This window comes from Diceros bicornis, chromosome 6, assembly GCF_020826845.1.
Source record: "Diceros bicornis minor isolate mBicDic1 chromosome 6, mDicBic1.mat.cur, whole genome shotgun sequence".
NCBI classification, from domain to species: Eukaryota; Metazoa; Chordata; class Mammalia; order Perissodactyla; family Rhinocerotidae; genus Diceros; species Diceros bicornis.
In genome coordinates, this window is record NC_080745.1 from 31,731,426 (window position 1) to 31,756,903 (window position 25,478).

At 45.7% G+C, this 25,478-nt stretch overlaps 1 protein-coding gene across 1 annotated transcript; it reads left to right on the forward strand.

The window, feature by feature from the left end:
• Positions 1–2,645: 2,645 nt before the first annotated feature.
• On the forward strand, positions 2,646–24,799 carry DUSP29 (dual specificity phosphatase 29). The gene is made up of 3 exons (XM_058543121.1): positions 2,646–3,002; positions 16,341–16,561; positions 23,981–24,799. Exons 1-3 carry the CDS (start codon positions 2,764–2,766, stop codon positions 24,223–24,225), a joined length of 705 nt encoding a protein of 234 aa, XP_058399104.1. The 5' UTR covers positions 2,646–2,763; the 3' UTR covers positions 24,226–24,799.
• The last annotated feature ends 679 nt before the right edge of the window (positions 24,800–25,478 follow it).

A 25,478-nucleotide genomic window follows, 5' to 3' on the forward strand; every position in this document is an offset into this window, starting at 1 on the left:
GTTCATGGTGCAACCCAGGAATCTATTTTTAGCAAGTGCTGGATAATTCTGAGGGAAGTGGTCTTTAGATCACGCTTTGACAGACCCCAAAGAAAGGTCACCTCTGCTGCCTATTGCCCTCATCCCCCAACTCAGGATCTTGCAGGAGCAAGTCACAGATTCTGGCTTCTCAGGATCCTCAAAGACACACACCGCTAGCTAGTGCTCCTTTAATTCACCTCCTGTGAACTTGAGAGAAGCAAATTCCCCGGAGCAGTGCTTTCAGCCCTTTCCTTTTCCTCTTAAAAATTTTTTTATGGAAATTTGAAACACAAAGAGAAACAGTAACTATTTTACAACCATCATCCAACCGCAAGCACCATCATCCATGGCCAATCCTGCCTCATCACACCTCCACCTATACCCCCCACCCCACACACAATATATTACTACGTTTTCCAACTATATCATTTTTGAAGCAAACGCCAGACATCATATCATTTCATCTGTATTTCAGTATGTATTTCTAAAAGATAAGGCCCTGTGGTATAATTTAACTGTCCTCTGAATCTCCTGCAAATTGGTTGTTAGATCTAGACTCTGAGGACTCGATCAAACATTCAGGCTTTTCTTTGGTGAGACTACTTTTGTGGTGGTGGTGCGTTCTTCCATCAGAAGGCCCATAATGTCTGATCATCTCTCCTTACGTTGCTAGCAGTCAGTGTTCAATGCCTACCTCCATTAGCTCATCGGGTGTTATAAAATGGTGCTTTCTTCCTTCTTTATTATCTGGAATACGTCTATAAAAGAGAAAATTTCCCTCATCTGCCCAGTAGTACAGTTTGTATCAGAAAGGAACAATAAATGCTGGATTCTTTCCCTTTACTATCTGTCTTCAAAATAATGAGCTGGTTCCCTAGCATCTTCCAACAGTGAATAATTGTTTTAAGTAACATTACAATTTAAATGTTTGATGTTTCAATGCACTGCAATTATTTTTATTATTCATGTTCAAATTGTTCCATTTTTGACAAGAGGGAGCCTCTTGGAGTTGTATCCTGAGTCCTTTTCACATGATCCTAGCGGTCTTTGAAACTACCAACCCTTTTTCACATTCTTCAAATCCCTGGCCTGCTTCTCCTCACACTGCACCCCCCAGCCCCACCTCCTCTCTCTCAGGAATTACTTCTTCTCAGAAGACAGAGACCATGTGTTACAAACATTCTCAGTTTACAATTTTCCTCATCTGTACAATGGAGATAATAATAAGCACCTATCTCCTAGGGTTGTTAAGAAGATTAAATAAATTAATAATTATAAAGCACTTGGATCAGTGCCTGGCACAAAATATGTGCTACATAAATACTTGCTAACTAAATAAATATTCCCTCCCCATCACTCACTTCCGTGTTCCTCAGTTACCCAATTCTTTTCTCCTTCCCCGCAGTCTCAGAGCACCAGGAGTAGAACTTCCCTTCCCTCCCCAGGCTGTCTGAGTGTAGATGTATCAGTCGCTCAGCTCAGAGAACAAACCTGCCCAATTCCACAGTTAATTCATCTCCTTGGGGACAGCGGCCTCTCTTCTCCTGCATTCCACTTGCAGAGCCCGACAAGCTCTCCAAATAAACGTTTCAATCTGCAAAACACAGCTCTCTAGCTTGGAACATCTCTTCTGATCCCCTGGTAAGTCAGCACAACCGCCAGCCCCCTAGTGTGTGAGCGGCAAATATTGACTTCAACTGTCCTAACTAGCTGACTAAGCCTCATGCAGCCAAATCTTCTTCCACTCTGTTGGCCTAAAACAAATAAACACTCAGTTATTTTACCAACAAAATGGCTTTATTCTGGAACAGCAAGGAATTGCAATTTGGGACATGAGGTCTACGGTACACCTCAGGCAAGTCCGGAAAAACAAAGGGGAGAAACATTCTTTTACAAAATTGGGCGGGGCTGTTATAAACAGGGAGTCCATTGGAGCAAACTGGGAGTTTGAAGTATAGTGGCTTTTCATTGGCTGACTTATGGCAGTCTCTCATTGGCTGAGCTGTTGCTGGGCAAGGAGGAATTTCTTCCTTCCTTCTGCTGGCGAAGTAAAGTAGTATCACTTCCTGTCTAGAGATGCAAGGTACGGCTCTTCCCTTCCAGGTCTACAGTGTGTGTTGAGTGGCACGTGCAAGAGTTCTCTGTTCTGGCCTCCTGACTCCATTTTAAATGAGGTTTCTGTTTATTAATTTTCACAACCCCAAGGCTGCTGAAGCCCGGAGAATGTGTCTGGCTGCCCAGACAACATAGGCTCTGGATTTCTAGGGGTACCCATTCCACTGGCCATTGGCTCTCTGCAGATGTTAAGTACCAGAGTCCTGGAATGGCAGAGGCTGTCTGGGCCTTCCTATTCCGGTTCAAAATGGCCCAAACCAGCAGATTGGAGTCAGAAAAAGGAAAAAGTAGGCACCAACGAAGAGGTAAAATCTAAAGGAAAAGAAGCAGGGGACTGGCTGCCTGCAGGGATTTCTTAAGCCCGAAGCGCATCTCCAGTTTGCTGCAAATCCTCCTCGGCCCACATCAGAGGGTGCCCAGCACTCTTGCTCTGGTGGAGACTGGAGTGTTGAGGAAGTGTTGTTTAACTGTCACCATGGCCTTCTTTGTGGCCTGGGAAGAGGAAGCAGGAGCACAGCAGGCCAGGGAAATGTCTGCCAAAACTTAAGATCAGCTTATTCCCACCTCTCTTTGTAAAGCCCACTTCCTACCTCTGTTCCCTGCTAACCCCAATTCTGACCCTCTCTCATGACCAGCTGCAGAAAGGAAAGCAAATCCCTGGGCTCCAAGATGACATCCGGAGAACCGAAGACAAGCCTCAAGAATGCCTACCCATCTGCCAGGAGGCTGCTGCAGAAGGCAGAGGAGGGGGAGGCGGAAGACTACTGTACCCCCGGAGCCTTCGAGCTGGAGCGTCTCTTCTGGAAGGGCAGTCCTCAGTACACCCACGTCAATGAGGTCTGGCCCAAGCTGTACATCGGTGATGAGTAAGTGCCCAGGTCAATCCTCACCTTCAGCCTTGCCCAGGAGAAGGTCCCCAGCCCCTCCCCAGATCACACCCCTCACCGCCTCTTCACCCTGAGCTTTTGCTTTTTAGGTTAGTTGTTTTGTGAGAACTCTTTTAGTTAGGGCTAGGGTCGTTTTCATGTTGCAGAAAACTCAGAAAAGGGGCTTAAGCAAGATAGAGTTTTATTTCCCTCTCACATAAAAGAAGTCCAGAGGAAGGCAAGTTGGGGCTGTTATGGCAACTCTAGGGTCTTCAGGAGCTTAGGCTCCTGTGCTTCTGCTCCACCATCCCAAGGTCATGGCTTCCTTCCTCAAGGTTGCTGCATGGCCCAAGATTACTGACAGGGCTCCAGCGATTGTCTGTAGGATCCAGACCACAGGAAGGTTGAGGGAAAAGAAGAGCAAAAGGGTATCTTTCCAAAGGGAAGTCCCACCTAAGACTTCCCCTGCCCTTAGCTGCAAGGGAGGCTGGGAAATGTAGTTTTTTATTTTAGGTGGTTATAATACCGGCAAGAATAAAGTCAGTTCTCAGTTTGGTGACACAGGAGCACATCAACCTATGTGCCAGGAAGCATAGGCCTAGCAAAGTTGAGGTTGCTGTCCCGTCCTCTAGATTTTTATAGCCACCATTCCCCACCCTGTAAGCAATTGGGAAGTGCCTACTGTAAATAATATTAATAATAATAATGCCTATCGTTTATTGAATACCATGTGCCAGGCACTGTGCTAAGCATCTTGCATGTATAATCTCATTTTATTCTCACCATAGCCAAATGAAAGAGGTCATCTAATTACTCCCATTTTAAAGACAAGGAAACTGAGGTACAGGGCTGGCCCCGTGGCTTAGCGGTTAAGTGTGCGTGCTCCGCTGCTGGCGGCCCGGGTTCGGATCCCGGGTGCGCACCGAGGCACCGCTTCTCCGGCCACGCTGAGGCCGTGTCCCACATATAGCAACTGGAAGGATGTGCAGCTATGACATACAACTATCTACTGGGGCTTTGGGGGGAAAAATAAATAAATTAAATTAAATTAAAAAAAAAAAAGAAACTGAGGTACAGACCAGTTAAGTAACTGGCCCAAGGTCCTACAGCTCAGTAGGTGGCAGAGAGCTAGATTCGAATGCAGCCCAACCCAGAAGCTTTCATCTTTAACTAGCACTCCTACTCTGCCCTCCATCCCCCAGATTCCAGCTCACATTCCATCTCTCCAAGGAGCAGATGGTGCAGGCCCCCTGCATGTGTGATTTTAATACACGACGTGCTGCTTAAAACCTAAAGAGAATTGTCTGGTCGTGGGAAGATCAAGGGACAGAGTTCTTTGTCTCTTTTTTCCTTAATATTTTTAAATTGAAAAAGTTACAAAAATTATATGCCTTTTTATACTAAATTAAACTAAACAGAGAGTTATAAAAACAAACTGCATAATCTCCCTTGTCCTCTCTTAATTTTGCCACTAACTAGTATTAAGTTTACTTGCATACTTCTACTACTTTATGTATGCTAATGCAAACATATAGAAGGTTTTCATTTCTTTTAAATACTCTTTAGCGAAAAAAAAAAGGAATCATACTATTCTGTACTTTTACTATTCCATAGGATAGCTGTACCACAATTTATCCAGTCTTTTCCTAGTGTGAACATTAGGGGAACCTAGGTGAGGGGTGTATAGGGACTCTATGTACTGTTGTTTTTTTTTTAAAATAATAGCTTTATTGAAATATAACTTACATTCCATAAAATTCACTCTTTTAAAGTGTACAAGTGTACAATTCAGTGGTTTTATTATATTCACAGAGTTGTGCACCCATCACCACTATCTAGTTTCAAAGCATTTTCATCACCTCGAATTATTTTCGAACCCATTAAGTAATCACTCTGCATTCTCCATCTTCCCCCAGTCTTAGGCAACCACCAGTCGGCTTTCTGTTTCTCTGGATTTACCTATTCCGGACATTTCATGTAAACGGAATCATAATATCTGACCTTTTGTGACTGGCTTCTCTCACTTAGCATAATGTTTTCAAGCTTTATCCAAGTTGTAGCATGTATCAGTATTTTGTTCTTTTTATTGCCAAATAATCTCTGTAATGTTTTTAAGTCTACAATTAGTTCAAAATAAAAATGGTACACATACTCCTTGACTCCAAATATCACTTTAAGAAATGTAATTTACAGGGGCTGGCCCTGTGGCGTAGTGGTTAAGTGCACACGCTCTGCTGCTGGTGGCCTGGGTTTGGATCCTGGGTGCACACCAACGCCCCACTTGTCAGGCCATGCTGTGGCAGCGTCCCACATAAAGTGGAGGAAGATCGGCACGGATGTTAGCTCAAGGCCAGTCTTCCTCAGCAGAAAGAGGCGGATTGGCATGGATGTTAGCACAGGGCTGATCTTCCTCACCAAAAAAAAAAAAAAAAAAGAAATGTAATTTACAGAAATAAGAGTACCAATGCATAAGGAAATATGCACAACAATGTTTATTTTAACACTGTTTGAAGTAGCAAAAAAAACAAAGAGGAGGAAACCTGAATCTCTTATCCTTTAATAATAAAATATTAAATACATGTAGTAAATACATGTTTTTTCTAGTATAAAAGTAATATATGCTCATTATATAAATATAGGAGTCTTAGTTTCTCTATTTGTAGTAGTTTAATGAGAACCTTTCTCATAGGGTTGTAGAGATTAAGTGAGATAATATATGTAAAATATTAGTGCAGTGCCTAGTACACAGTAAACACTCAACAAAGGCTAGCTGTAATAATAAAATAGTGACTAATGTATGGAAGAAAACTTGTAAATCTCCCAGAACAATAACCAAAGCCCATTACTCTGAAGCCACTCTTATTAATATTTCAGTATATTTCCTTCTAGACTTTCTGTGTATTATTTTTGGTTTTGAAATTTGTTTTTATATAGTTGTAACCATATTGATTATTCATTTTTTCCACATAGCATCATTCATAAACTCTTCCCTTATTATATCCTTCTCATATATTGAATATAATACTATATATTATGTATGTAATATATAATTATATATATATAATGATATATCAGATGGATATAAGATCATTTATTTAACCACTTCCCTATTGTTGGACATATCAGTTATTTCCATGTTCTCAATTTTATAAATAATGCTGCAGTGGACATCTTTATGCATAAAAATTTTTTCATATGTAGGATTATTTGCTTAGATCTGACCCTAAAAATGGTATAACCAGGGGAAGGGGGATTGAGATTTTAAGATTTACACTGTCTCTGTGTCTTTATTTATGCTGTTCCCTTTGTCTACAATGCCTTCCTTTCACCTCATCTCTGTTTCCAAATCCTATGCGTTCTTCAAAGTCCACTCAAGTTGGTTCTGCCATGAAGCTAGCTTTCCCCAATCCCCATAGTGAGAAGAAAGTTTTTTCTCTCTGTACTGTATTATTTACCTTTCCAACAGCTTATAATAGTAATAACAGCTAATTGTGTTGGATTCTCACCATGGGCCATGCCCTGTGCTAGGCATCATTTAACCTCCACAATGACCCTATGAATGAGGTACCATTATTACTCCCATTTTACAAATGGGCAAACCAAGCCTCAGAGAGTTCATCCATTTAGTTAGTCAGTCAGTATTTACTGGGCACTTTACTAGGCGCTGTGGGGGACACAAAGAGGAAACTGAGGCTCAGAGAAATTAAGTGACCAGCCCAAGGTCACCCATCAGTCAGTGGTAGAATTTATGTGCAAACCCAGATCAAGAATATGTGGTCAGTCAGATAAAGAAGCTGTTTTGCAGTTGAGGAGAAGAGGTGTGTAGAAATGTAACAGGGAACGGAGAGAGAAGGGGGTAGGGGGATGGAGTGTGGGGTTTGAGTCTTGGCTCTGCCAGTTACCATCTGTGTGATCTTGGACAAGTTGTTTTACCTCCCTTCTCCTTGTATGGCCACGGTAATAGGGCTTATCTCACAGTGTGAAGATTAGATGAATTAAAACAAGTGAAGTGCTCGAGTAGTAGCTGGCACACGGTAAACACTCAGTAAGTGCTTGGTATTATTATGGACCTGAGAAAGCGTCACAGAAGAGGTGACTCCCAAGCTTGACTCTAGAAGATGGGTAGGATTTCAACAAAATTCCAGGCAGGAGGAGCAGGATGAGAAAAGGCATAAAGGTGAGAGCAAACAGAGCAATTTATCTGGAATACAGGGAATGAATGTGGGAGAAAGGGCACTTGCAGAAGGTCTGGGACTAAGCCAAGTTTTACCACTGTGTGGTCAGCCTAGATTTAGCCGTGCAGTGGTAACAGGTGACCCCAACATCTCGGTGGCCTACCACAATGTTTATTTCTCACTCACGTGACATGTCCATGGTGGACATGCCGGCCGGTTCTAACTATGCTTCATGTCCACTTTACTCCAGGACCCAGGACTCAGAAGTAGCCGTTATCTGAGATTTTGGCAGAGAGAAAAGAGATGGCGAACCACAAGCTGACTCAGAAGTGACACAAGCCACTTATGCCCACATTTCATTAGCCAAAGCAAGTCCACGCCAAAGCTTCATGTCAATGGGGCAGGAAAGTGTAACCTACCCCTAGGGAGGGGCAGCAGATATTGCAAATGATAACACAGTCTGTCACAGCCACAATCTACTCCCGGTGTAGAGGCTCCGGGCAGGTTCTTTCACCTTTCTGGGCCTATGTCCTCATCTCTAAAAATGGTTACAGAGAAGGTTAAAAGAAATACGGAATGTGAAAGCATTTTGTAAATTATAAAGTAATAGACAAATGCAAATGTTATTATTATTGTTATTAGTGAGGAAGAAACCTGGGAAGGTAGGTCAGGGCCTGCTTGTGGAAGGCTGAGTGCCAGCCAAGGGACTTTATTCAGGAAGCCATTGAGAGTGTTTGAGCAGGACAGACATGTTCTAGTTAATAGCTTGCCAGAAAATCGAGTTTGATGCAATAAGATATGCTTGCCTCCTTGATATGTGACCATAACCTTGCTTCTTTCAACCAAGAAAATGTCACTGCCCTTTCGATTCAATCCAGCTCTGTCTAATCGAGCCTCAAAACAAACACACACACACACACACACACACACACACACACACAGTCTAGGCAGGCTCCACGGTCAGCATGTGTGACCTGCGTGCACAGCAGGGGTAGGGGGCTAAAGTCAGCATCGCGTGGTGTTTGTCCCCTTCTCTGCTTATGGTCCCTCCTAGATACCCACTTCACAAGGTGAACAAGACTCACAGATGCTTACTGAGCAATTCCACTGCCAATGCAACCACGTGGAGGTGTTTCTTGGTCTCTTTGTAGATGTTGCCCAAAGCAGCAAAAAGCTCAGAGCTGCCTTCTTACACACAAACCCTCAGTTTTAATTTGATATTTGCATTTAGGTTGAGTTTCTCCTTTCCCTAAAAGCATCTAAGACTTTTGAAAGCAGAGTATTAAGGCTCTGGAAGTTAGGGCGGTCACCACCAAGAGTGAAGATGGATGTCCTGGGGCAGCCAGAGCCACCAGCTGTGCCTGGAGTCCAGACCAGTGATGCTTGGGACCTGCTGGGGACCAGACTTACCCCCAAGAAGCAGCTCACTCTTTCTCCCTCCTGTGTCCTCAAAGTCTTCTTTATGAAGCGAGAGGCAGAATGGCGGAGCATCTGCTCCGGAGCCACAATGTCTGGGTCAAATACTGATTCCTGTGTGGCCTTGGGCAAGTCACTCGAGCTTTCTGAGTTTCGATTTCTTCACCTATAAGATATGGATTAAGTGGGTTAATACATATGACGCTTAGCACAGTGCTTGGCACATCCAATAAGTGTGAACTCTTATAGATCAAGTAGGTTCTGGAAATTCGACAGTGTGAGAAGGTAAAGAACAGTCATTATGCTTTGCCACTAAGGGTCCCTCGTGCTAAGGGCAGCCTTGGGACAGAAAACACCCCTGGTCAAATTTCTCCCATGAGATGCTGTCATAAACCCAAGGCCAGGTTGGAAGGAAGGGCCCTCTTAATGGGCCTTCTCCAGCTCATGCACCAACTCCTTCCACAGACACTGTCCTGGCCTAAGGAGGCAGTGCCACATTAAAGCCCTATAGGCCTGTGGGTTTGAGATTTTCTAAAGCATTTTCTCAGTCCCAGTTTATCTCAAGGGGATCACCAAGTAGGGTACCTGGTGACTCCAAGGCCCCATTGCTTAACAGCCTGGGGAGGGCAGAGGTGGCCCCACCACCGCAGCCAGGTGAGAAGAGGCCACAGACAGGAGGGAGACGTGCTTGGTGTTCAGTGTGCTGGGTCAGCAGAGGGGGTGTGGCCAGGCCAACCGGCCAACTTTTGGATGTTCTCACGGGGAAGTCTTCCTCGCTCAAGGCGCAGCCACCCTCTCCCCACCCATTTCCCACTACTCGGTAGGGGGTCTGAATCTGCCACAGTGGGAACTATAGAGTCAGCATGAAGTAAAGCAGAAGCCCTCAAGCGGGCTTCAGGGCACAGGGTTCAAGCCCCCAGTGTGGGTGGCCACTGTGTGTGGCCTTTGGCAAAACATTTTACTGTTCTAGGACTCAGTTTCTTTATTTGTAAAATAAAGGGATGATTTCAAAGATCCCTTCCAGCTCTAAAGTAAAATTCTTTAAGAAATGTCCTATTAAATAAATTAGGCTTTATTAGGTTCAAGCACATACTTGTTTTATTACTTTTAAGTCATTCAAATTAGATTCAAATTAGGTTAACCAAGTGTTGCCCTCCGGAGAGCCAGGGACTGGCGTCAATGATGAGATAAGAATAATTCATCACCGCTTATCAATCAGCAATCCCTAAATGGGTGCTTCAGAAGTGCTTGAGTATGCTTGAAAGCACTAAGTTTCTGTAATTTAAATATTCTCACTTTAATCTCACTCACATCTTTCATTTGCTTAGCAAAATCTTTTTTCTTTCCTGTAGTGAGCAGGAGGGGAAATACCCTGGCTACTGTCAAGGCGATTGCAAATTCCCAGCCAGGACAGCCTCCTGATAGTAAAGCTTCGTTGAAACAGGGTAATGGAGAAATCTCGCTTCCCTCTCACGACGTGGGCACCCCTGTGAGCCAACAGCGTGCTGTTGAGCTGCTTTGCCACTTGAGTGGCGGGGGCCCTAAGCAGCTCCCCATTTTTATTAAAACCACAGTTGCCTCCAAGGTCTGGCTTTTGGAGTCATCGACATCCAGCTGCCCCTCCCCATAAAGCCTGACTCCTCAATTGCCGGTGACCAGCACCCCCCAGCTGAGCTCACTTTCCAGGAGCCTCTCTGTCTTGCCCTTTCTGTTTTTCTGCTCCCTACCAGACCAACGGCTTCAGAAGCCAGAGGCATCTCCAGGGCTAACCTGGAGTCGAGGAGGCTGGGAAGTGAGGTGAGGGCCAATCAATCAGCTGAGACAGCCCTCAGCTTGAGAGAGGGCCTCTCACTGGTGCACCTGGACAGCCACAACCTCTCCCCCCCGGAAAAGGAGAGCTGAACCTTGCCCTGCTTCTCCAGGGTGGGCCATGGCTTGTTTAGAATGCAACAAAAACACAGCCAGGGTTGACAATTTAATGTGCTGAATGTTACCTGAAAGAACTAGAAAACCTGGACTCTGAACCTCCAAGTACCAAAGGTGACTTGGGTACAACAGGGCACCATTCATGGGCAAGGTGACCAAGGAGACATGCCGGAGGCCCTGGCCTGGCTGGGCCTTCTTATGCTGGGTGACAGCTTCTCAGTGAAGGCCTCAAGCAATGTCAGCCGTTTCCTTTCACGGCTAACCAGATGCCTAGTCCAATCATTAATACAACACGGTTTCCCAAAACCAGGCCTCCTGTATATTCTTTCCCCTCTTAGCCCCCATCCTTGGAGGACTCGAGTCTCGGGGAGTGGGGTAGACGATGAAGAGATTTCTAACAAGAGTTAAAACCGCAGAGGCCACCTTATGTCTTTGTAATAGTCTGTCCTGAGAACTAAGGAAATAATATCAATAAAAATCACGGTATATGTTTACATATTAAGTGAATATATGCCATGTTCATTACCAAAAATCTACAAAACACAGATAGACAAAAAGAAGAAAATTAAAATTCCCATTACCCATAATCTTATTACCCAGAGATAACCACTGATAAGATTTTGGCGTACATCTTTCTACTGCTTTTTCCCCCTGAATTTGTCTTTTAACCTTTCATAGAAACTTGAATATTGCATCATTCAACTTCACAAGAATCTTGTAAGGAAAATACTGCCAATGTAATTGGTTCTTTTTAACAAATAAAGAAAACCGAAGGTCCCAGAGGTTCACATGCAGCAGTTTAAGCTTATAAACTACACCTGTCAGCCCTATGTTTTCTAGGGGCCTCAAAACCAAACAGCTTTATCATCAGCAAGTAACAAGAATACCCAAGAAACTAGAAAGCCAGTGAATTTTACTTTCATGTCAGGTGAATTGACTGAGATCAAAAGCTAGAAATGTGCCTGCTGTTTTAAAATCCCCCTGCAAGGAGTAGGTGTGGTCAAGACTCCAAAGGAGGAGAAGGTCACCATCAGGGTCACGTCCATGAAGTGATGTGAGACCCCAACAGTGTCACAAGCATCAGAATAAATAAGGTGCCAGATTACAGGATTTAGGCCCTTGGCAAACAGGAGTCCACAATTAGGGGCGGGAAATCAGCAGGTCCTCACAGATGGAGGTGGGGAGAATTAGTGGGCCTTCTTCAATGCCCAAGGCAGAATCCTGGCAACATGGCAACAGCTTGTTTCCCACTGCAAGGGAGCTGGTGAAGGGCTTGTACAGACGTATACATGCATGTCCCTCCTCCCCTCTGTGCAAGAGTATACACCTGGGGAAAATGGGCTTTCAGGTAGATGCTGAGGTATGTACGCTGGGAACCAGGAGGGCACCAAGGGGCCTGAAAAAATGGAATGTCAGGAGTGCTGCCTCAGAGACAGTGCTCTTTGCCATTCCTCAAGGGTGGGGGGTTGAAGCAAGCTTCCTGGAGGAACTCCAGAGGGGCTGGAAGGAAGCTGGGCCAGGCTGGAGAAGGAGAAAGGGAGGGGGAGGTCTCTGACTGAGGAAATTGGGCTATGTGAGAAGGAAGTCACTGCCTTGGCCCTCCAGTGTGTAGTCAGAATCCAGAGCTAGGCAAGAGGTCCACAGGGAAGGAGAAGAGCTAAAGAGAATTGGGTCGAAAATAGGGATATGAAAATGTTCTTCGAAAGTAAACTGCACGAGTCCAACAAACGTGTGAGAAAATGCCCAACCTCATTGCTAAAACAAAGTAATGAAAACAACACACTTTCTTTTTTTGCCCATGAAATTAGCAAAGAATAAAAATCAGAATGTAAATGTGAGCAAGTTTTCTGGAGGATGATTTAGTAATGATTATCAACTGTATTAAAAATGCTCATCCCCATTGATTCAGCAATTCCATTTCTAAAAATCTCTCCAAAGGACATAGAGATGTACCCAAAGAAATACAGCAAAGTTGTTTGTTTATAGTGTTTCTTATAACACCTACCACTCTCCCTCCAGGAGAGAGAGACAGAGAGAGACAGAGAGAGAGAACACCGATGTCCAAAACTGGGGTAAGGTAAAGTTGAGATTTACCTATAGAATGGAATAGCATGCAGCTATTGACGGCTGTATGTTGACGTAGGAAGATGTTTACAATACGTCACCTCGTCAAAGTTTTTGAAACTATATATATAGTATTATACCCCTGCAAAAATCTATATAAAACATACAAATCTATGGCCTGGAAAAATAACTGGAGGATCTTATATCAAAAAGCAAATAGTCTTTGTCTCTAGGGGTAGAAATACAGATGATTTTCTTTTGTTGTGTGGGAGGGGATATATTTTCCACATTCTGCATTGAGCATGTGTTATTTTTGTAATTAGATGGCATGTTATTTTAAAAATGAACAGATTGCTTACATCTAGGATTTTTCTTAAAACAACCAGAAATGAAGGCTCCTGCATCATCTAGATTCTAGAAGTAAATTCCTAAATCTGTTTTTCTTCTGAGCTTTTCCCCTTCAGCAGAGGCACATTTCTTAGTCTCTTTCTCACATATCTGAGCAGGTGGCCCTGTTATTAAAAAATAAATAAAATACAGTGTCAGACACCACCCTCCAGCCCCATCCCACTCCCAGTGTTTGCTGACCTAGGCATCTGAGCCAACTGGGGATCTGCCTCCATCACAGCCCCTGTATGCTAAGAGTGCTAAGAATCACCTGTTTATCTGTAGGTCCCCATTCTGCTGTGGATACCCTTCTGAGCTCTCAGCTGGACTCTGAGTAAACCAAGCTAGAGGGAAATCCCCAGACTGGTGTGTGAGGACACCACCTCCCCTTCCCAGCCCAGGTAGCCACAGAGCCCAAAAAACCTTCACTGGGCCTCAGGTACCCACCAGGTCTAATCCTCCCCATGAGCCCTTTCTCTCCCTCACACACAGCCAAAACCAGCTCGGTGGGGCGAATGTGGAGGAGTCATGCAATGAGTCTTGTTGCATATCTACCCTGATCCTTGACCCTCAAAGCAGCAAAGTACAAATTATTATTTAGTCAAACTGCCATTTGATTATGGCAAAACCCAGCTGCCGAACCCAGAGAGAACAGTCTTTATGGTGGGTAGGAACTTCCTGTCAAGGAGAGTTAATTTTAATTTTTCCACTGAGCTCAACCCCAAAGTGAGGTTGATTGCTACTCAGCAAGATGGACTGCATTAGTGGAGGCTTTAATTGAGCACAGATCTACATCCCCAAAGCATAATGTTTGTTGTATACATACTTTGGGACAAGAAGAAAAATGAAAAACAGACCTTTCTGAGGAAAAATTGAAAGCAGAATGTGTCCCATAGTTAGGATAGCAGCCCCAAAAGCCAGCTGGGGGGTTTGGTGGAACTCCCCACCCCCCCATGCCTCAGTTCCAATGGGCTGTTTGCAAATGTTTCTAAAAGCTCAATGCCTCTGTTCAGGTCTCTCTTTCTCAAACACGGACTCCATCGTGGTTCCTCCCATGGCCAAAACAAAGCTCCAGGAAACCAGCGATAGACGAGAGGCCATGGCATGTGTTTCTGGTGCAAGGCTTCTCTCAGTCTAGGGTGTTGATCCACATTGGCCACTATGGCCACTTCTGTCCATGTCCTTTTACCAGTGGCCTTGAGATGAGCCCTTAGTTATTTATTTTTTTTTAAATTTATTTTCCCCCCAAAGCCCCAGTAGATAGTTGTATGTCATAGCTGCACATCCTTCTAGTTGCTGTATGTGGGACGCGGCCTCAGCATGGCTGGAGAAGCAGTGCTTCGGTGTGCGCCTGGGATCCGAACCCGGGCCACCAGCAGCGGAGCGCGCACACTTAACTGCTAGGCCATGGGGCCGGCCCCAAGAGCCCTTAGTTATGATTCCAGACCCTTGTTATCTCTTCCCTGAGCTATAGAACTGGTCTTTTTGCTGTTGAGGGAGATGTCGTCTTAAAACCCAGATGGGATCACCCCTCCTCAAACACTATCAGAAGCTCCCCTTGACCCCCAAATACAGATTCTGGCATTGAAGCACTTCCATGATCAAATCCCTCACTCCCTCTCCAAACCTTTCTCTACTCTCATCTCACATCCTATGCTCTGGCCAAACTAGTCCCCTCCTCCCTGTCCCCATTCCCAGTATATCGGCAAGTCTGCTGTGATACCACCCTTGTCCAAGCCACCCTCCTCTGTTGGCCATTCAACTGCAATAGCCTCCAGCAGAGCTCCCTGCTTCTTTTTTTTGCCCCCTCCACTCTATCTCCACACATCAGCCAGACTGATCTTTCAAAAAGTAAGCAATGCTCACCCCTTCCTTAAAATCCTCTGTGGCATGTGGCATTCCACCATACTTCGAATAAAACCCAAACTCTCCCTATGGCCTACAGGGCCCATCTTTCCAACTTCGTCTTGTACCACTACCCCCTCACTACTACAGCCACACTAGTTTCCCTTCTGTTCTTAGCACTTACTGTTCCCTCTGCCTGGATGAAACACTTCTCCTCCAACTCTTCCCCTAGCTCCTTCTCATTCCTCAGTCTTAGTTTAAATGCCACCTGCCTGCAGTGGCCTTCCCTGACCACCTTACCTAAAGCAGGGTCACAGTTGTTCTGCACAGTTCTTAGTGCTACCTTGAATTATCTTGTTTATTCCTTTGTTGCTTATTTGCTACCCCCATTAGAATCTACGCTTCCTGAGGGACCTTGACTAACCTGTTCACTGCTGCCTCATCAGCACCCAGGACAGTGCCTGGCATGCAGTAGACTCTAAATCATTATCTGGGGATAAATGATTGGTTACAGGAAATAATAAACATTTCCTGAAATGCCTTCATTTTCTCCAGCCTCCATCCCTTAGGTTGTGCCATTTCCTTGGCCTGGTGTGCCCTTGTCTCCCTCTTCACCTTCATCACCAAGTATTGACACTTGCAGTAAGGCAGGCTCAGAAGCCCCTCCCCCACACAGTCTCCCCTGCCCCTCTAGGCAGAAATAACTCCTTCCTCTGACAGCCTACCTCTGCCTCATGTTTCAAGGCCACCTACTTCAACATGACTTTACTCTTTGTTCCTAGAAATTCTTGCCTAGAAAGATAAGGCTATAAACCAGTAAATAATTTCACTGTTGGCTTCAGGAACATCCCCGAAATCAATTCAAACAATAGACAGCTCAAATAGCTCTCCTTTTCAGAACAATGCTTTGCCCAACTAGGGAATGACTCACTTACGAAAGCGACGGTTTTGCATTGTGCTCAACAATCTCGTGAACATCAGTATCAAGAATTTTGCCCAATCCCGATCTTAAACCATTCATTCAAGCCCCCACCTCCATACTCTTATAAACATCATAGCCTCAGAGGAGAACCCTGCTTTGCAGGGTCTCCCCAGAGGCTCTGTGAAGGTGGTCCTCTCCGTTACATTTTGCTTTGCCTGATAATCAGGTTATTCTGGTGACCTTCTGGGAGATTTGGCAGGTGACAATCCCCTCCTGCGACCACTGTAGTGTCCAGCACCGAGCTCTTCTATATTTGGTGAATGATGAAAAAATGAATGGACGAATGAATGGCTCGCCTACCCCAGCCTCCAACCCTCTCCCTTCTAGAAATGGCTGAGCCAGAAACATGAAATGGCACAGGCTGCCAAGGGGTAAGTAAGAGCAGGGCTTTGCACTAGGTTTAAATGGGCTTCATTTCAATGGCTACTCTTTATTTGAGAAGCTGGAATCGAGGGCAGAAACCCGTGGGCGGCCCCTGAGTTTCCCCCCAGACCCAGACTAAGACACTGCCCAGCCGACCAAGCCCCTCTCCCTTCCCCCCAGGGCTACGGCGCTGGACCGCTATGGGCTGCAGAAAGCGGGCTTCACGCACGTGCTGAACGCGGCCCACGGCCGCTGGAACGTGGACACAGGGCCCGATTACTACCGCGACATGGCCATCGAGTACCACGGCGTCGAGGCCGACGACCTGCCCACCTTCGACCTCAGCATCTTCTTCTACCCAGCGGCCGCTTTTATCGACGCTGCGCTCCGCTACGATCACAGTAAGAGACCTGCGGCCCGCCCGCGGCCCCGCCCCCGGCCAGAGACCCCGCCCCAGCCTGAGGGCCCGCCCCTCACCCTGGCTGGAAGTGGGATCCGCGCGCTCAAAGTCTGCTCACCTCTCTAAGCCTGCCCTGCGGGAATTGCATGTGGTTGAGCTGGAAATGTCTGAGCCCCTGGAGGCCGTGAGCCCCACTGAGCGTGCTGCTGGTGGGGTTCGGGCCTTGATTGCCGCTGTGGGGAATCAGAATCGGGAGAGTTCAGAGGAGAGGCCTTTGGCCTGAATCTCTCTTCTCTAAGGCACATCAGCCAAGGGGCATTCTGGGCGCTCTCAAAGCTGGGATGCGGCTGAGACACTAATTGTGCCTGGGCACAAACCTGACTAAGAGCCAAGGGCTTCAGTGCCAGAAAACCCTCAGGGAGCTGACTTGAGTGGGAATCTGTGGAGAGACTTCAAATTCTCCTGCCAACCAACCAAGCCCACTCCCTCCCCCCCACCTCTCTTCGCCCCCAGGTCACACTCAGTCTAGTGAGGCCTCGTGTAGAAAGCTGACAATCTAGCCTATATAAGTGACAAACTATATTTGAGAATCTGAGTTTTGCACCCATGATGTCCAAGTTTCCCAAAGTTAATTATCCATCTTTTATATCACAGTGCTAGTCCTTGCCCTCAAAATGGAGTTTTAGCTGTCCTAATCCAGGGAAAGGCTACAAGTTTATTTTGGAGAGAAGGGCACAGTTTAGGTATGCATCAGGTAAGACAATATGCAGTTATTGCTGCAGGGTGTATTTCAGTGACATTCCATAGAGGCCAGAGGGACTTGAGCTCCTTAATCTGTGCTCTGACTTCAGCCCCATGTGTCACACCCCTTTATGGGGCCATCACATAATTCAGGGTATCCAGTTACTGAAAGCCTTTCTTACCACAAGAGGTTGGGATTACAAGCCTCATTGGCTGACCAACTGGCCTGCTTCAGGAACTTGTAACCTGTAGCTGGGCCTAGGCCACATCTGCTGAACAGTCCCAGACCTTGATGGCTGTCCCAAGGTGGCCCTTGCCCTATAGCCAGCCATAGGCACCAACAACTTGTCATTATTTTGGTTCAGAAAGCAATGTGACAATGAAAAAAAGCCCATGGAGCTCAAGTGCTTGTATTAGGGGATGCCTCATTTCAAAGTCATCCTTTTATGAGTCTATTTATGGACTATCTTTTGTGTTATGCACATTCTGGGTTTCCAAGCAGGATCAAAAAGCAACTGGACTCTGACTCATCACCATGAGGTAAAATTCACCTCAAAGTATTTGAAGTTAACTGAAAACATATTTGACATGAAAAAACAAAAAGCTACAACCAGCCAATCCTTCAGATTCTGTTTAATGTGCTCACTTGCCATTACTATGTCTTTGACCCTCCCCTTAATAGAAGGGGTCTGGCAGGCTTTGGAGAAGACAGGCTAGGTTCAAATTCACGCTGCACAACTTACTAACAACGTGATTTCTCTGAGCCTCGGTTTCTCCATCTGGTGAGGAAAATATCGACCTTGAAAGGTTATAATGAGGATCAGCAGTACCCACATAAAGCATTTAGCATAGAACCTGGTGCACAGCAGACTCTCAGATGGGTTTGATAAAGAGAGGTCATGCACTGCGAAGCACATAACCACACCAGCACATGCACATCGTAATAATAAAGTTTCCGATCTCAAAAGAAAAAAAAAAGGAAAAAAGGCATTCCAACTTTGAACTAGTATGATATACTCACATGACAGCTTGTTTTCGTTTCCTTTTAGAGTCTGCCCCCACTGCTGAATCAGGAAAGAATGGGTCTCTCCAGTCATATGTTTAGGCCTGGGTGGATCAAAGATCATCCATGTGGAGATGTCAGGCTGGTGTGGATTGTGACTGGTAGACCGAGTGGTTGAAAGCACCCAGTAAAGAAAGGGTCAAGAGGGAAAAGTATATACACAGGGAAAAGTATACATGCACAGAGAACATGCAGCAGATAGAATGGGTGGGTGGGGGTGTGGGACTAGACCAGTTGGCTGGAGAGGGGGAGCAGGACACGACTGCATTGCCAGGTGGGAGGCTGGGCTCCCTTCTCAGTGCCGTTGGCACTTGCGTGTCTAAAGGTTTCCTCAAGTCTGGGCTCAAATCAAACTCCAACCCTTCAGGACCAGACAGAGAGCGTAAAGGAATGAAGCTGTCTGTGTGTAAGGCAGTGGGGGTAAGAGGGGGGTGCTTGTGGCTAAGCGGAGAGCCCCATATCCCCTCCCAAGGGGGCAGCTGCTGCTCAGTCCCAGGCAACAATGGTCTCGTGAGAATCAGGGCAAATGTGATAGATCTGACTTTTCAGGAGAAGTCTCTAATCTGGATTTTAATGTAAAATCGCTCAGTTTTTAAGTGTTGGCAACAAATTGAAAATTTCTTAAAATACTGCAAAGGCCAAACAAAAGAAATCCAATGGCTGTCAGTTTGTAACCTGTGGCCTGAGTGGTGAGGGTAGTTCAGCAAGGACATTGTCATAGACTCCATACAGTGGAGACGGCCTGTGCTCAGCCTGCTTGCCACACACAGTAGGGGGCCTGGTTGTGTCTTGTCATGCATTGGAAAACCAAGGGACACTACCGCAGCAATTTAGAGCCAGGGCCACTCATATGTTTCTTATTATACTCTTGATGTAAGAGGTGTTGATGGACAGTCTAGCCAACAGGCAAGGCATCTCTCCTACCTCTCTCTTGTCCTTCCTTGGCTAGTTTTAGCCAAGTGTACACTGCATCCCACCACGGCCCCTCACAGATAGTCTTGTTCACTCTTTTTGAAAAGTGTTCCTTGTGGTGCTGTACAGCTGTACTCGTGGCCTGTAATCAGCCCCATGGGGCCCATCCCTACCTCTACCCTACCCTGATTTGCCCCTTTGGAAAGAACACCCCAGGCAACCTCAATCAGTCTTGAAAAATCTTAGAGATAATCTAGTCCAGTGACCTGCCCTGAGAGCTGGGGAAACAGAGGCCCAGAGAAGCCAAGTGATGTGCCCGGGGTCACAGAGCTAATCAGAGGCCAGCGGGAGTTCCTTCTGTCACTCAGGCCTCGTGGCAGAGTCCTTTGCCCTTCTTTAGAGCTTTTGGTGACTTTGCTGTATAAAAGGTCATCAAATATCATGGAAGGTTAGGCATTCCAGCTGGTTATAGGATCAGAAACAACTGAATTTGTCATTCTTCATCAGAAAAAGAAATACTGACAAAATACTGCCATGGGAACCCTATTGGGACAGCCTTGACTGCTCCTGGCACGGTGGCCTCAGAGGTGAATTAGTGTGGTTTTAATTTAATGAAATCTTCTGAGAAATCCCCGGGCAGATTCCATGAGGCTCTAAAGATCAGATTTTAGTATCACCACTCTCCTTTCATTCTTTTTCTTAAACAAACAGTCCATAGCCTGCTTTTGAAGCCATCTTAAAATCTATTATGGATAAGGTAGGTGTGAATAAATAAATGAAGTTTGCTTTTGAGCAGGAGGTTGATTCTCTGGTGTTTCTAAGCTTTAACCAGATCAGATTTTCAGGATGTTTTAAGGGTCTCCTGCCCCACTGCAGCACACACAGGCCTGCCCTCCACACATAGTTCAAAACACACCAAGCACCCTTTTTTTCTGAGGACTTCCACGTGCCCAGAACTGTTTGAGGAGAAGTATGAACTCTGCCTTCGAGTGCTGCTGAGGAAGGCAAGTTCCAAGGTAGTGAATGAGACAGGCAAAGGGCTCCCCCAAAACCAAGGAAGGAGGCTGCTTAGAGAGTACACACCTGGCTGGGGGTGGAGGTGGGGTTGGGGGGATAACAGGCTTGGCCTGTATGTCTGGTTTGAGTGACAGAGGTCTACCTTCTGGTCACCAGTGAAAATATGCCATTGGGGAGTAGTAGAGATTCTGGATTTGGGTTTTCTTCATCAGATTGTGGGAATTCACCTTTTGGTAAAGGCCAAAGGGGAAATATTTAATTGAAATCACCATTTTTCCAACATAGATTGTGCCCTATCAGTCAGTCATAAAATCAGTTTAGTGGATGTGACTAGTATTTCTTTTAAAAAAAATTTGAATAGATTGGGAAAGAATAGAAAACATGAGCATGCATTGTACATCATACAAGTACGTATTATTTTGTGAAACTTTTGTCTGATACACACACACTTGTGATACCACAGAGCATTTCAGAGCTCTGACTCTGGTGTCAAGTGGCCTGGGCTTGAATCGCGGTTCTGCCACTTCCTAACTGTGTGACTTGGACAAGCCACTTCTCTGCACTTTAGCTACCTCCTCTGTAAAATGGGGCTAATAAATGTTATCTACCTCACTGGGTGGTTGTGAGGACTGACTATGACAAAATATGTAAAAATGTACTTGGAAGATATGGGGGTGAGGTGAGGCTACTTACGTGTTAGCTGTGAATTTTATGTTGTGTTTTTGGGGGTCACACAAAAAAGTTTGGAAGCCCCTGATCCAGAAGATTCCAACCCTGACAATGCTGCTTTCGGTCAGGGCCCTAACCCTGGCTGGTGTGAACTCACAGAGGGCCTCCTAGTTTCTCTGGTGTGGGACATGTCGGGAACGGGCCAAATGCAACCTTCCTTGCTTTTTCTTCTGAACTCTCCTTTCTCACCACGTGGTGCTGGGCCCCAAAGGACAGTGCTGAGCAGAGCCACAGAGCAAAGAGGGGGCAGCACCCTGAGGGTCCGGGGACAGGCCCTTTACCCTAGGGAGATCTGCCAAGCACACACGGCTCATTAACGCCACTGTGGTAAAAACAGAATTCAGCTTCAGGAGCTCCTGCTGGAGCCAACCTTCCCCCCCACCCCCCCCACCCCCGCTCCTTTCCCCCTTTCTCTTCCAGCCCCTCTATCTCCCTTCCCCCTCCTTCTGCCCTCCCCCTCCTCCCACTTAACAGACTTCAGGCTCCCAAAAGTCTTAACGAACTACAGCTTTCGTCTGTTTCAAACATTTAGTCATGACAGAAAGAATTACCCTTTTTGCCAGGAGAGGAAGAAACGCTTTAGTTATCAGCAGAGCTGGCAAGGGGCCAGCGGCCTCTGGAACAGTCTGTGGGGATTAGAATGCCAGAGGTAGACATTCCACTCCAGGAGCACAGTCCTGCCGGGTGAGAGTCAAGGCCAGCCTCCTCCAAACCCAACCCGCAAGCCAGAAGCCGGCCCTGCTTCTTCTGGCCAAGGTGCGCAAGGCAGAGGTGGTGTGGCCACACTCTTGTAGCTCAGCAACGTGGAGGGTGGGATTGGAGGGCCGCCTGGTTAGCTTGTGGAGATTCCTGAAAATGAATTGTGATGAAATTAATAGTTATTTATGGAGCACCTCTCTGTGCCAGCACAGTGTGTGTGGAGAGGCCCTCAGTGGAGTCTTTGTTGTTGGGCAGGGTGTGCAGGCCACTCCAGCCAGGGTAGGGTGGGGAGAGAGAATCCTGGTGCCTGGTGTTTGGGGCCTCTTGGATTTCTCATGCTGCCTTGGCTGCTGATCATCACCACTGTCCTGGGCATGGTCCTGTGAGGAAGATGGGGGTCGGGGGTGAGAGGGAACAGGGGAGCCACGTCCATTCAGAAGTGTCTTTCCATGCTGTTCTCATATCCTACTGATGCTCTGTAAACCCAGTGATGTCCATGAGTGTCTTCTTGATCATCCCTCCAGGCCTCAGGCCTGAGACTCGAGAACAGGGACAGCATTGGAGTCACACAGCTCAAGCTACCCCAACCAGCTCAACCCCAGCGGAGTGATCCCATGACCACAAGAGAGGGTGGCAGTGGTGGGGACGGCCAGAGAGGCTAATCTTGTGGCCAGTGGCCAGCACACAGTAGGGCCTCAATAACAAGTTGCTTCGAACTATTTCTAGTGATGGTGCGAGTTTTCAGGGTGACCGCTGGCAAGTCATTTCACCTCTCTGAACCTTTTTCCCATCTGTAAAGCAGGGATGATGATAATGAAACCCTGAAGGTTATGTTAAGGATGAAATGAGATGAAGTGCGTTGATGCACTATGTGAGCTCTACAGCGCCACCAAATGGAGGCCCGAGGGATCGGGAAACTGCTTCACATCATGACTTCTCAGCTGGGCCCAGCTGTCGCCATCTTAGTGGCCAAAAGGAGCTTTTTTTCTTGTGGAGATTCTTCTAGATTTCTGGTTCTCAAACTTTTTGGTCTCAGAACCCTTTTACACTCTTAAAAATTATTGAAGACCTCAAAGAGCTTTTGTTTACATAGATTATATCTATCAATATTTAGCCTACTAGAAATGAAAACCGAAACATTTAAAAATATTCATTCATTTAAAAATAATAAACCCATTGCATATTAACATAACATATTTTTATGAAAAATTATATTTTCCAAAATAAAGTTAGAGAGAAGAGTGGCATTATTTTACATTTTTACAAATCTCTTCAAGGCTAAGCTTATTAGAATTCAGTTGGATTCTCATAATCAGCTTCTGCATTCAATCTTTTGTGATATATTGTTTTGGTTGAAGTATATGAAGAAAATCCAGCCTCACTCAGATATGTGGTTGGATAAAAGAGGTATATTTTAATTACCTTTTCAGATAATTGTGGATATTCTTTGATACTACACCAAAACTGGACAAGTGATAGCTTCTTAAAGGCTAGTTGTGATGTGGAATCTGAAGCCACATCAATAAACTTCATACTCTGTTACATGAAAATCCATTGTTCTGTCTTGCATTTTGAATGGATTTTTTACCCATGAATGATTTTGTAATATCCCACATTGGTCATTTGGAAAATATTGGTTTACTAAGATATGTAGATCCTCCAAATGCTGACCGTTTCCACTGTACATAATCAAAAAAACACATTTGTAAATATCACCACCTCTCAACAGAAAATCTTAAAAGTGTTGGGAAACTGTCAACCTCACGGCAACAGATACAAGTTTCCCAAAATTCTAATTTTTGCTTGAAAGCTTGCATTTTATCACTGGCAACAAATACCGTCAGTTGTTTTCTTTGACGTAACAGCCTCACTTTGTTCACTTTTGAGAAAAAGTCTGACAAATACCCAACTTTGAATTACCATGGTTTTTCTGTCAATCATTCTTTCAAGTAAAAATGATGTTTCATGAAACAGCGGCTAATTCAGCTTGCATCTCAATCTCCCATGTGCTTTTCCTTGAGAGAACAATCGTTCTTTGGGATGCAGCCAAAGTGCTCTCTGTGTACATCCCTTTTCAGCACACAGAATATTAAGAAGAAGTGTAACCAAGGGCTGAAATTTGATAAAATTAATTTTTACTACTTCATTAAGGAGATTCTTAAGGGAAATTGGCTTTTTTTCCCCCGGAGAGTGCATGGTGGTGAAGAATGCAGTGATTACTAGTATAGTTTGGTGCCTCTTCTCCCCGCTCCATTTCAGATAAGATCCTGGTTCACTGCGCCATGGGCCGCAGCCGGTCGGCGACCCTGGTCCTGGCCTACCTGATGATCCACAGGAACATGACCCTGGTGGATGCCATTCAACAAGTGGCCAAGAACCGCTGTGTCCTACCCAACCGGGGCTTTCTGAAGCAGCTCCGGGAACTGGACAAGCAGCTGGTGCAGCAGAGGCGACAGGCCCGGAGCAGTGACGACGGTGAGAAGGACAGTGAGAAGGAGCTGTAGGGCCCCACATGGAGCCTGCAGACACTGGGAATGCAGAGAGAAGGCTGGAATAGCTCGGGCCTGTGACTTCATTCATCACGGAGAAGGGACAGTGAAACTAAAGCTTGGCTTCTTCCAAACAATCTTAAACTTCCCGGGTGTGTGCTGATGAACAGGGAGGATCCAAAGCTGCCTCCTGGACAAGGCCAGTACTTGGCTTCACAGAAAAATGGGGCAGACAGGCTTCCCAGCCAGAATTGGTTACAGATGAGCACACAGTTCTGCACCAAGGCGCCTGTATTTTTTTTTTTTTTTTTTTGTAAGATGGAAGCAGAAAAGGATTTAAAAATGTGTAAGCATTGTGTTGTGATTAAACATTTGGCTTTGTCTGAAAGTCACATCGTTAAAAAATAATTTTAAAATATAAATTTATTTTCTAACCACAGAAAAGTGCCTGGGAGAGCTGTGTTCCAGAGTTTGCACAGCTTTTTAGTGAGTCCCCTTTTTGGGGCATCTGCATTTCCTTACCGTCTCCTGCATCCTCTTTTTGATGGAATCCCCAGGCTTGGGTCACCCTATATGTGCTGCTCTCTGGAGGCTGCAGAGAGTGACTCATTTGGTAGGGGCAGGGAGTGGGGGTCCTGAGCCCCTATACAGAAGCCCCTGCTTTGGGCTCCCCCATCTTCCTCAGGGAGCCAGGGCTCTTCAGAATCTTAGCCAGAGCTGGCACTATTCAGAAAAATTCAATAAATTGTGGTAAATTTGGACAAGAGTTTGACTTTATAATTTTAGGAAAAAGAGGGAGGAGACACTCTTTAGGGGATGGGAACTTGGGGAAGCTCCTTTCATTTTGATTCTAGTCAAAGCAACACGGCTTGTTTTCAGTCACACCAGAAAGTATTTGCAGGGGCCAGCCTGGTGGTATAGTGGGTAAGTTCTTGTGCTCCTCTTTGGCCCGGGGTTTGCAGGTTCAGATCTGAGGTGTGGACCTACACACTGCTCATCGAGCCATGCCGTGGTGGTGGCCCACATGCAAAATAGAGGAAGATTGACACAGATGTTAGCTCAGGGACAGTCTTCCTCACCAAAAAAAAAAAAAATCATATGTGATAAGAAAAGAAAGTATTTGCAAATGTGTTTGCTCTGGAATGGGAGAACGAGGCAGCCAGGTGAGCTCAGGTGTGGAGTTCCCCCACTCCTGAGAGCTAACCCAGTCACCATGACTGTGTGATCTCATTCTTGAGGAGAAAACAGCAGCAGGCACCAAGCATCTC

Excerpts from the sequence above, each read along its gene's own strand:
- DUSP29 (XM_058543121.1), top strand. The coding sequence starts at position 2,764 with ATGACCAGCTGCAGAAAGGAAAGCAAATCCCTGGGCTCCAAGATGACA. Across the intron at positions 3,003-16,340 it reads AAGCTGTACATCGGTGATGA|GGCTACGGCGCTGGACCGCT; the intron begins GTAAGTGCCCAG and ends CCTTCCCCCCAG. Across the intron at positions 16,562-23,980 it reads TGCGCTCCGCTACGATCACA|ATAAGATCCTGGTTCACTGC; the intron begins GTAAGAGACCTG and ends GCTCCATTTCAG.